The sequence below is a fragment of the Jaculus jaculus genome, chromosome 16 (genome assembly GCF_020740685.1).
Source record: "Jaculus jaculus isolate mJacJac1 chromosome 16, mJacJac1.mat.Y.cur, whole genome shotgun sequence".
NCBI lineage: Eukaryota > Metazoa > Chordata > Mammalia > Rodentia > Dipodidae > Jaculus > Jaculus jaculus.
Window position 1 is genome coordinate 58,879,809 of NC_059117.1, and position 12,559 is coordinate 58,892,367.

Sequence of the window (12,559 nt, forward strand, 5' to 3'; positions counted from 1 at the left end):
TGACTTGGAATTCACTATGTTCAGGTGGCCTCGAACTCATGGCAGTTCTCCCACCTCTTGTCTCCCAAGTGCTGGGATTAAAGGCGTGTGCCACTATAGTCATCCTAGGCTAGATGGCAGAGTCTTATCATTTTGCAGGATTAAATACTATAAAGACCATATGAGCACTGTGTACATCCTTATCAGTTTTAAGTTCTTAAAATAAGTGGACGGTTAGGAAGCCCCTCCTCTCCTCTTCACTTGCAGGAGCTGATTCCCACGAGCAACAGCAATGCAGTCGTGTCGCTCACGCGCCTTTTCGAGGTGCTGCTCTGCGATGTGGTAGAATGTGATCCCACCAGCAAGCACATTCGTGTTTGGATTATGGTTTGTTTGACACTTCGAGTGGTTTTATTTCTATGTTTTTAAAGATATTTTTATTTATTATTTGCAAGGAGAGAGAGAGAGAATGAATGGGAATGGGCACATCAGGGCCTCTAGCCCCAGCAAATGAACTCCAGACATATGTGTCACTTTGTGCATCTGGCTTTATGTGGGTATTGGGGAATCCAGCCTGGGACATCAGGCTTTGCAAGCAAGCCCCTTAACCACTGAGCCATCTCTCCAGCCCCCTGAGCAGTGTTTTGTTTTGTTTTTTTCTCACTGCAGCCCAGGCTGACCTGAATTTCACTGTGTAGTCTCAAGCTGGCCTCGAACTCATGGTGATCCTCCTACCTCTGCCTCCCGAGTGCTGGGATTAAAGGCGTGCGCTACCATACCCAGCCACCTGAGCAGTGTCTTGATGATTGCTGAAAGAGTAGCTGAGGACACTCAAGTTGTTCTTACCTTGTATTGTGATGCTAAAAAGCTCTGTAAAGAAAGTAACACATCATAAGCCGGGCGTGGTGGCGCACGCCTTTAATCCCAGCACTTGGGAGGCAGAGGTAGGAGGATCACTGTGAGTTCGAGGCCACCCTGAGACTCCTTAGTGAATTCCAGGTCAGCCTGGGCTAGAGTGAAACCCTACCTCAAAAAACCAAAAAAATAAAAATGAAAAAAAAAAAAGAAATGCTGAAAAAAAAAAAGAAAGTAACACATCATAACAAACCCAAATTGTGCTTATTCTTTATGAAAGAGCATAACGAGACATTCACTTTACAGTGTTTTCACGTTAAACCCATTTGCTCTCGGTGAATTGCTTTCTTTCTTAGTGTTGAGCCAGCATTCCAGCAGCTCAGACTAGCTAGGCAAGACCGGGGTGAGACTTCCTAGGTAGAATCCACGAGAATTTAGGGAGAGGTTGGTAGTCCTGATTAGCTAATCAGCACGTCAGGGATGATGGCCGTAATGAGCTGGAATGATCAAAGAAAGCCACAGGAAAGCGATTTGGGGGTGTTCTTTTCCTGTCTATAGCTCTCTCTCATCTGCCACCTTCTTTTTTTTTTCCTCAATTTTTATTAACATTTTCCATGATTATAAAAGATCCCATGGTAATACCCTTCCTCTCCCCCCACTTTCCCCTTTGAAATTCCATTCTCCATCATATCCCCTCCCCATCTCAATCAGTCTCTCTTTTATTTTGATGTCATGATCTTTTCCTCCTCTTATGATGGTGTTGTGTAGGTAGTGTCAGGCACTGTGAGGTCATGGATATCCAGGCCATTTTGTGTCTGGAGGAGCACGTTGTAAGGAGTCCTACCCTTCCTTTGGCTCTTACATTCTTTCTGCCACCTCTTCCGCGTTAGACCCTGAGCCTTGGAAGGTGTGATTGAGATGTTACTCAGTACTCCAGTCACTTCTTTACAGCACTATGATACCTTCTGAGTCATCCCAAGGTCACTGCCATCTGAAAAGAGAAGATTCTCTACCCAAAGTGAGAGTAGCGTTAATATAAGGGTATGAATATTAAGAGAAGTGCTTACTGGGCTGTTTGATAAGCATAGTATATACACTTATCCAGACATCAGCAGATGTTACACCCCTAGGGCTCATGACTACCCCTGTTTTAAGTTTTCAGTATCAGGATGTATTCCCCCCCTGCCCGATGGAGCGGGCCTCCAGTCCAATTGGAGGGCAGCTGGTTTCCACCATGACAGACGTGCCACTATTGCACCCTTTTGTGTTCACCACAGGCTTGCTTTATATTCTCGTTAGTTTGGTCCGTTGGAGGGAGCTGTGATACAGATGGCCGTGTCGCTTTTGATCACTTTGTACGGTCCATCATAGCGGGGAAGGTTGAAGACAGCTCAATACCACCTTCTGTGTCTAAATGGGAATGCCCATTTGAAGAAAAAGGCCTGGTCTATGACTATACGTATGAGGTATGTCACCCAACGCTTGCTCTGACACAATGTAAAACACAAAGTGCAAAGCTCTCAGGCTTCCATCCTGAGGTGAACTGGTTAGCTATCCTCAGTAATTCACAGACAAGTAGGGATCAACTTTTAGCAATAGCTTGCAATATCATTTAACCATCCTGTAAAGGAATATGCAAAAGTCTTCTTTTATTTTTTTATTTTTATTTATTTATTTATTTTGTTGTAGGGGTAGGGTTTCACTGTGTCTCAGGCTGACCTGGAATTCATTATGTAGTCTCAGGGTAGCCTCAAACTCCTGGCGATCCTCCTACCTCTGCCTCCTGAGTGCTGGAATTAAAGGCATGCGCCACCACATCTGGCTATTATTTTTTATTTTATTTCAGTTTTACAAGGTAGGGTCTCACTCTAGTCCAGGCTGACCAGGAATTCATTCTGTATTCTCAGGGTAGCATCAAACTCACAGCAATCCTCCTACCTCTGCCTTGCAAGTGCTGGGATTAAAGTCATACGCCACTATGCATGGCAAAAGTCTTCTTTTAAATAGCAAGCATCTAAATAATTACTTTATTCATACAAACTTTTTTAAATTTATTTTTTATTTGAGAGATAGGGAGAGATAAAGACAGAGAGGGACAGAATGGGCAAGCCAGGGTCTTCATCTGCTGCAAACAAACTCCAGACTCATGCACTACCTTGTGGGTCCTGGGGAATCAAGCCTAGGTCCTTTGGCTTCATAGGCAAATGCCTTAGCTGCTAAGCCATCTCTCCAGCCCTCATATAAACTTTTAATTTGTAATCCATAAGATTCAGATAAAGGCTTAGTTATAATTTTACCACAGTTATAGAAACCTAGAAAGGTGTGTAGGCAGCAGAAACAGGGCTCAAACCAAGTCAAGAGTGGTAACACAAACAAGATCTTTAAAAATGGAAAATAAGGCTGAAGAGATGGCTCAGCGGCTAAAGTGCTTGCCTACAAAGCCTAACGAACCAGGTTTGATTCCCTAATACCCACATGAAGCCAGATGCACAAGCCGTGCATGTGTCTGGAGTTTGTTTGCACTGGCAAGAGGCCCTGGCATGCCCATTCTCTCTCTCTCTCTCTCGATGGCCCTCTCTCTCAAATAGATAAATAATATTTAAAATCTGAAAGTAAATATCAAAATGTGTGGCTTATTGGAGGGGATTGTGATCATGGTATATTGTCTGTATGTATGGAGGTTGTCAAACAATTTGTTAAAAAAATTTAAATTTATGGCTTAAAGAGGTGAAGGTGAGGCTGGAGGGATGATAGCAGTTAAGGCACTTGCCTATAAAGTCAAAGGACCCAGGTTCGATTCCCTAGGACATAAGCCAGATGCACAAGATGGTGATTATGTCTAGAGTTCATTTGCAGTGGCTAGAGGCCCTGGCATACCAATTCTCTCTCTTTCTCTCTGCTTGCAAATAAATAAATAAAAGTATAAGACATTATTTTTAAAAACTGAAAGTATGGCTGGAGAAATGGCTTTCTAAATAAATAAATAAATGAATAAAAATATTTTTTTGTTTTTGTTTTTCAAGGTAGGGTCTCACTCTAGCCCAGGCTAACCGGGAATTCATTATGTTCTCTGAAGATGGCCTCAAACTCATGGTGATCCTCCTACCACTGCCTCCTGAGTGCTGGAATTAAAAGTGTGCGTCACCATACCCAGCTGGTTTTTTGTTTGTTTGTTTGTTTGTTTGTTTGTTTGTTTTTGTGAGGTAGGGTTTCACTGTAGCCCAGGTTGACTTTTAATTCATTATGGAGTCTCAGTGTGGCCTCGAACTCATGACGATCCTCCTACCTCTGCCTCCCAAGTGCTAGAATTAAAGGCATGTGCCACTGCACCTGGCTAAAAAGTATTTTTTTTAGGGCTGGAGAGATGGCTTAGCTGTTAAGGCACATGCCTGCGATGCCTAAGGATCCCGGTTCAATTCTCCAGGTCCCACGTAAGCCAGATGCACGTAGTGGCGCATGCGTCTGGAGTTCGTTTGCAATGGCTGGAGGCCCTGGCATGCCCATTCTCACTCTCTCTCTCTCCTCTCTCTCTGTCTCTGTCTCTAATTAAAAAAAAATCTTAAAAAAAGTATTTTTTATAAAGAGGTAAAGGTGGTTGCTTCTGAGAAGGAGAAAGTGAGATCAGAGAAATATACTTTTTTGTAATCTGATAAAACTTTCAACTCTGTGTATGTGTATAAATTTATTATTTATTTATTTTTATTAGACAGAGATAGGGAGGGAGAGAATAGGTGCACCATGGCCTTCAGCCACTGCAAACAAACTTCAGATGCATGTGTCACCATGTGCATTTGGCTTTATGTGGGTCCTGGGGAATTGCACCTGGGTTCATAGGCTTTGAGGCAAGCACTTTAACCACTGAACCATCTCTCCAGCCCTCAAATATTAACTTTTATTACTGTCAGTGAGAGGCCTGGAGGTCTATAGGGAGAAAGGAAGGGTATTCAATGAAAAGAGGAAAATAATAGTTAGGACTGGTCCTGACTGCAAATCTCTAGGAATGTCAGGACAGCAGCTCATTCAGCCAGTGGTTCAAATGAATGTGGATATTGCAGAGATTAGGATAGCTATTTTGGTACATCCTGGTTGAATATTGGCCTGCATAAAAGTGCCAAGAAGGTTCAAAAACAAATATCGAGATCCTATAATATTTTAAAACATTTTCTTATAGTTGAGAAATCGAGGTCGCTGGATCCATTGGCATGAACTAATTAAAAGTACTTCTGTAGAAGACAAATGTACCAAGATTCAAGACATAATAATCCCTACAATGGACACAATTAGATATACATTCCTCATGGATTTGAGCATTACCTATGCAAAGTAAGGAGCTCTAGTATAAATATGAGTTTGAAACATACCAATCCTATCTGAATAGAATGATATCTGGTTTTGAAGTAAACTTGGAGATCATCCAGTTTCAAGCAACAAAGAACTTGGTATGGGGGAGGGTGGGAAGACTAGTAACCATGTCTAACGATTTATGTTGCTACTGTCAAACCTAGAATCCAGGTTTCCTACTGCGCACTCTAAAGCTTACTAATAAAGTTGTATTTTGTTGCTTCACAACTTATCAAAAGTCATTTACAAGGTTACTCTTTTTTTAAAAGATATTTATTTATTTGAGACAGAGAGGGGGAGAGAGAGAGAGAGAGAGAGAATGGGCCTCTACCCACTGCAAACGAACTCCAGATGCATGTGCCGCCATGTGCATCTGGCTTACGTGGGACCTGGGGAATCGAACCTGGATCTTTAGGCTTCATAGGCAGGCACCTTAACCGCTAAGCCATCTCTCTAGCTGCAAGGTTACTCTTTATGTGTATATAAAATTATATATACATATTTTTATTTTTTGTGATTTTTTGAGGTAGGCTCTCACTCTGGCCCAGGCTGACCTGTAATTCACTATGTAGTCTCAGGGTGGCCTTGAACTCATGGTGATCCGCCTACCTCTGCCTCCTGAGTGCTTGGGATTAAAGGTGTGCGCCACCATGCCTGGCTCTTTTTATATTTTATTAATTTATTATTTGAGAGTGAGAGAGAAAGAGACAGGTAGAGAAGGAGAGAATGGGCATGCCAAGGCCTCTAGCTACTGCAAATGAACTCCAGCTGCATGCACCACCTGGCTTTATGTAGGTACTGGGGACTCAAACCTGAGTCCTTTGGCTTTTTCTGGCAAGTATCTTAACCACTAAGTCATTTCTTCAGCCCCTACAATGTTACTCTTAAAATCTATGTATTCTTTGAGCTTGGGAGGTGGCTTAGCTTTATGTGAGTATTTGGGAATTGAACCTGGGCCCACAGTCATTGCAACCTAGTGCCTTTAATTGCTGAGCCACCTCCCAGTCTTATTTCATTTAAAAAATATTTGATTTATTTACTAGAGAGTGTATGTATGGGTGACCCAGGCCTTCTGCACTGCACACAAACTTCAGATACACTGAGCCACTTTGTGCATCTGGCTTTACATGGTATCTGGGGAATCAAACCCAAACCATCAAGTTTTACAATAAAGTGACTTTAACTGCTGAGCCATCTCTTAAGCCCCCCTATTTTATTTTATTTAAAAATATTTCTATTTATTTGCAAGCAGAGACAGACAGAGGGAAAAGAGAGAGAGAGAGAATGAGGGCGCCAGAGCCTCTAGCCACTGCAAATGAACTCCAGATGCATGTGCCACTTTGTGCATCTGACTCTACAAAGGGTTAGGCATTGCAGGCAAGCACTTTAAGCACTGAGCCATCTCTTAAGCTCCCATATTTTATATTTTTACTGCTGCTTTTGTCAAACACAGAGTCCTCAGGACTTAGTGAACAGAAGCTCACATTTCCTCCCTTAATGTTAGTAACTGTACTTACTCAACTCAAGGATGGGAAACTCTGCTTGAGGCCCACCTGAGTGAGGAATTTCTGAATGTGCTCTTAGACATTTTCAATTTAATTTATTTTTATTTTTTAAATTTTTGTTTAATTTTTATTTACTTATTTGAGAGCAATAGACAGAGAGAGAAAGAGGCAGATAGAGAGAGAGAATGGGTGCACCAGGGCCTCCAGCCACTGCAAACAAGCTCTAGACACATCCCCTTGTGCATCTGGCTAACATGGGTCCTAGGAATCAAGCCTCAAACCGGGGTCCTTAGGATTCACAGGCAAGCGTTTAACTGCTAAGCCATCTCTCCAGCCCTTAATTTATTTTTAAAATGCTATTGACAGGTGGCATAATTATTAACTGTCATTCAATAAATATAAATATTAACTGTCATTCAATTCTCCTAAGATTTTATGCTACTGGCATCCTAAGACTATTTTACTAATGTCAACTTACTATTCTGTTCCACACTTCCAAGTCCATCTGTACGCCTACTTAAAAAATACAAATACAAGGCTGAAGAGATGGTTTAGCAGTTAAGGAGCTTGCCTGTGAAGCCTAAGGACCCTGGTTCCATTCCTTAGTACCTACGGAAGCCAGATACACAAGGTGGCGCATGCATCTGGAGTTTGGTTATAGTGGTTGGAGGCCCTGGCACGTCCATTTTCTCTCTTTCTTTTTCTTTCTCAAATAAAATATTTTAAAATTCATTATTTTTTCTAAGAAAATCGATTTTGACTTTGTTTTGAAAAGATGTTTCTTGTCTTTTGTGTCTTTTGGCTGTCAAATACTGTACCGCTGAGCTATACCCCCTTTTGTGTCCTTTTGTATATAGCAAAAGTACTGTGTGCAAACAATAACTTATTACTGTTGAAGTCTCTTCTACTGCATTGGACACAAATGGAAGTCAGTCATTATTTTGATTTGTCTTTCCTAAAGTAACAATTATAAGTAAAAAATATGACAATTTAGCTGGGCATCATGGTGCACGCCTTTAATCCCAGCACTTGTGAGGCAGAAGCAGGAGGATTGCCATGAGTTCGAGACTAGCCTGAGACTACAGAGTGAATTCCAGGTCAGCCTGGGCTAGAGTGAGGCCCTACATCAAAAAACCAACCAACCAACCAACCAATCAAGGGCTGGGGATATGGCCTAGCAGTTAAGGCATTTGTCTTTGAAGCCTAAGGACCCAGGTTCGGTTCCCCAGAACCCACATAAGCCAGATGCACATGGTGATACATGCATTTGGAATTTGTTTACAGTGGTTGGAGGCCTTGCCATGCCCATTCTCTCTCTCATAAATAAATAAATATCAAAAAGTACAAAAAGTCTGACACTTTAAATGAAAATGATGTTATTATTATTTAAATTTTTATTAACCAAAGCTTGCTTTGGTAAACATGCATTCTGACTTCTTTCCCTCTTGAGTGATGTGTTCATTGTTTTCATAAAGGCCATTGCTTTTAGTGGGTCCAACGGGCACAGGAAAATCAGTGTATGTGAAGGATAAGCTTATGAATCACTTGGAAAAGGACAAGTACTTCCCTTTCTACATGAATTTCTCTGCACGGACCAGTGCCAATCAGATTCAGGTACAGCCAGAAACTTAAATCTATAATTATTATTATGTATAAGTGGGTGAATTAAAAGAACAGTTTTTGCCTGGCATGGTGGCGCATGCCTTTAATCCCAGCTCTTGGTGACTGGTGTCAGATGATCACTGTGTCTTCAAGGCCAGCCTGGGCTACAAAGTGAGTTCCAGTTCAACATGGACTACAGTGAAACCCTTCTGCAAACAAACAAACAGCTGGTTGGAACAATTCATACTTTTCTTTTTTGTTGTTTGTTTTTCGTACTTTTAAACATTAAGTAATTTAAAAGTAAAGTAAAAAAATTAATGTTGGGGTATGCAGTATAGGAAATATTGAATAAATTATATATGAGGTATACAATATAAATGTAACACATAAATATTTGTGCTATAATCTGAGTACATAGAAAGATATCAATAAGTGTTCATTGAAATGATGGTGAATTTGAAGCTTAGTATCACCCTAAATATGGCTAAATCAGAATCAATACACCCAAATAAACTGCTTGATATTATTTCCTTATGAAGATTATTAAACTTTGTTTTGTTTATTTTTTGAGGTAGGGTTTCACTGTAGCCCAGGCTGACCTGGAATTCACTATGTAGTCTCAGGGTGGCCTTTAACTCATGGAGAACCTCCTACCTCTGCCTTCTGAGTGCTAGGATTAAAGGCATGCACCACCATGCCCGGCTTGAACACTTTTTCTGATGTTAAAATTTTGTGTTGTTATGTGCTGGAGAGATAACTTAGCAGTTAGGGCGCATGCCTACAAAGCCTAAGGATCCAGGTTCAATTCTCCAGGTTCTATGTAAGCCAGATGCACAAGGTGGCGCATGCATTTGGAGTCCATTTGCAGTGGCTAGAGGCCCTGGCGTGCGCATTCTCTCTCTCTCTCTACCTGTAATAAATAAATAAAATAAAAATAAATCTTAAAAAAATTTATGTTGTTAATCATTGACAAAATAAACAAATTGTTGTTGCTACTACTATCTATGGATATTGATAACATAGATTTTTGTTTTGTTTTGTTTTGTTTCAGGTAGGGTTTCACTCTAGTCCAGACTGACCTGGAATTCACTCTGTAGTCTCAGGCTGGCCTCAAATTCATGGCTCTCTTCCTTCCTCTGCCTCCCGAGTGCTGGGGTTAAAGGCGTGTGCCACCACTCCCAGCCTGACAGCATGAATGGATTTAACATAAGCAATTGTAATAATGATGTTGTAATACTATTATAGGTAAACATGTCACTCTTTCTTTCTAAATTTTTAGAACATTATTATGGCTAGATTGGATAAAAGGCGCAAAGGAGTTTTTGGACCACCTATGGGAAAGAAGTGTATAATTTTTATAGATGATATGAATATGCCTGCATTGGAGAAATATGGAGCTCAACCTCCTATTGAATTATTAAGGCAATTTTTTGACTGTGGACATTGGTAAATATTTCATTAAAATCTTCAAATATCTTCATAAACCATACTGACATTGCATCTCATTTTATTTATTTATTTATTTATTTATTTATTTATTTATTTATTTATTTATTTATTTATGAAAGAGAGAGAGGATGGGCACGCCAGAGCCTCCAGCTACTGCAAATGAACTCCAGACACAGGCATCACCTTGTGCATCTGGCTTTACGTGGGTACTGGGGAATTGAACCTGGGTCCATAGGTTTCATAGGCATGTGTCTTAACTGCTAAGCCGACTCTCCAGCCCAGGAAGCTTAATCTTAATCAAAAATACCTGAGGCTGTGGGGAACATTTATAATCAAGCTTCCATACTGTTTTTCCTGGAAGCTGTATCATCTTGCATCCCCAGAAGGAATTAATAAAAGTGAGTGTTGCTTCCCATCCCCTCTAGCACTGGGCAGTGTGGCTGTTCCAGGTTTTGGTCATCCTTAGAGATGCGTGGTTTTTTCTCCCTGTTGATGTATGATATGGGACATATTTTTTGCTCACTTAAAAAAACAACTTTATTTTTATTTACTTATTTGAGAGGGAGAGAGAGAGAAAAAGAGAGAGAAGAAGAGGCAGAGAGAGAGAGAATGGGCATGCCAGGATCTCCAGCCACTGCAAACAAACTCCTGACATATGCGCCCTCTTGGGCATCTGGCTTACATGGGTCCTGGGGAATCAAACCAAGGTCCCTTGGCTTGGCAGGCAAAAGCCCTAACCACTAAGCCATCTCTCCAGTCCACTCCCTTGTTTTTGTTTTTGAGACAGGGTCTCATGTAACCTAGGCTGGCCTGGAACTCATTATGTAGGCAAGGCTGGCCTTGAACTTCTGATCCTTCTACCTTCCAAGCGCTAGGATAATAGTATGTGTGCATTTGTCATCTGTACAACCAAGCTTCAAGTAGGTGGTACAGCACTCACCCGTTATGGGTTTAGAGACAAGAAAAACAGCCAAGGTGGAAGGAAGAAAGAAAGGAAAAGGCAAGGAAAGGGACATCCCAGGCATAGGATCAGTGTCACTGAGAGAGTAGAAAATGTTCATCACATCAAACATTCTCAAAGTGAGTGTGGTGGCACACATCTGTAATTCTACCACTTGGGGAATGGAAGCAGGAGAATCAGAAATTCAAGGTCACAGACCTGGCATGGTGGTGCATGCCTTTAAACCCAGCACTCAGGAGGCTGAGGTAGGAGGATTACTGTGAATTTGAGGTCAATCTGGAGCTACAAAGTGAGTGCCAGGTAACCTGGACTAGAGTGAAATGCTGCCTCAATAAAATAAATAAATAAATAAAAAATAAACAGGGTTGGAGAGATGGCTCAGCAGTTAAGGCACTTGCCTGAAAAGCCTAATGACCTGGGTTTGATTTCCCAATACCCATGTAAAGCCAGATACACAAGGTGGTGCATGCGTCAGGAGTTCATGTGCAGCAGCTGGAGGCCCTGGAACACTCATTCTCTCTCTCTCTCATAAATAAATACATATAAACTTATTTCTTTTATAGAAGCTAAAATCAGATTAAATTTCTTTTCTTTCTTTTTTCTGTTTTTTGAAGGTCAGGTTTCGCTCTAGCCCATGCTGACCTGGAATTCACTATGTAATTTCAGAGTGGCCTTGAACTAATGGCAATTCTCTTACCTCTGCCTCCCCAGTGCTGGGATTAAAGGTGTGTGCCACCACGCCCGGCTCAGATTAAATTTCTAAGGCTGCCTGTATATATTTCACTTGATCATCTTTTTTTGTTTTCTCTTCCTTGTGTTCTCCAGGTATGATCTTAAGGACACAAGTAAAATCACACTAGTTGACATAGAGCTGATTGCTGCCATGGGCCCCCCAGGTGGTGGAAGAAATCCGGTCACTCCTCGCTTTATCCGCCATTTCAACATCTGCAGTATTAATTCATTTAGTGATGAGACTATGGTCCGGATCTTCTCCTCAATCATGTCGCTTTACCTTAGAACTCATGGATTTTCTCCAGAGTACTTTTCAATAGGGAACCAAATAGTCAGCGGGACCATGGAGGTGAGAAAATAATGCCATGCTTTAGGATTTGACGCCACCCTCATTTGACCTCTTAAAAACATTGTTAGCCATCTATAATTGCTCTTCATTATCAGACACCCTGTTCAGAAGACTTAAGAGCAGGAAGATCAGAGTTTGAAAGTAGAGAATCAAGTTGGGGTGGAGGCTTCACTGATATTCCTAGCAAACTGATGTGGAGCAAGTTACTTCACCTTTCAGATCCTTCGTTGTGCTTTTTATTTTATTTGTTTACGTGCAATCTGAGAGACACACAGAGAGGTGTGTGTGTGTGTGTGTGTGTGTGTGTGTGTGTGTGTGTGTGAGAGAGAGAGAGAGAGAGAGGGAGAATGGGTACATCAGGACCTGTAGTCACTGCAAATGGACTCCAGATGCATGCACCACTTTGTATCCTGCTTTGTACCGGGAAATTGAACCCAGGTTGATGGGCTTTTCAGCAAGCGCCTTAGCCACCGAGCCATCTCTCTGGCTCCACCTCTGTTTTTGTTTTTGTTTTCTCTAGTCCAGGCTGACCTGGAATTCACTATGTAGTCTCAGGGTGGCCTTGAACTCATAGTGATCCTCCTACCTCTGCCTTCCAAGGGTCACCACGTCTGGCAAGATTATATTTTTCTAAAGTTTTCTCCCCTTGTTCCAGTGGAAAACTTACACTGTTCTTGCGACATGGTCTCATGTCGTCCATGTTGGTCTCCAACTCAGTGTGTATCTACAGAGAATCATACACTTCTGATCCTTCTGCATCCACCTTCCAAATGCTGGGATTTCAGG

General features: G+C 41.5%; 1 protein-coding gene across 1 annotated transcript in view; it reads left to right on the forward strand.

Annotated features, from left to right (window-relative positions):
- The window catches only part of Dnah12 (dynein axonemal heavy chain 12), a 196,393-nt gene that overhangs the window by 88,398 nt on the left and 95,436 nt on the right, over positions 1-12,559 (forward strand). Inside the window, exons 35-40 of the mRNA XM_045135823.1 lie at positions 247-366; positions 2,112-2,300; positions 5,006-5,157; positions 8,156-8,294; positions 9,562-9,728; positions 11,518-11,773. Of these exons, the coding sequence (XP_044991758.1) occupies positions 247-366; positions 2,112-2,300; positions 5,006-5,157; positions 8,156-8,294; positions 9,562-9,728; positions 11,518-11,773 (1,023 nt within the window). The remainder of the gene's footprint in view (positions 1-246; positions 367-2,111; positions 2,301-5,005; positions 5,158-8,155; positions 8,295-9,561; positions 9,729-11,517; positions 11,774-12,559) is intronic.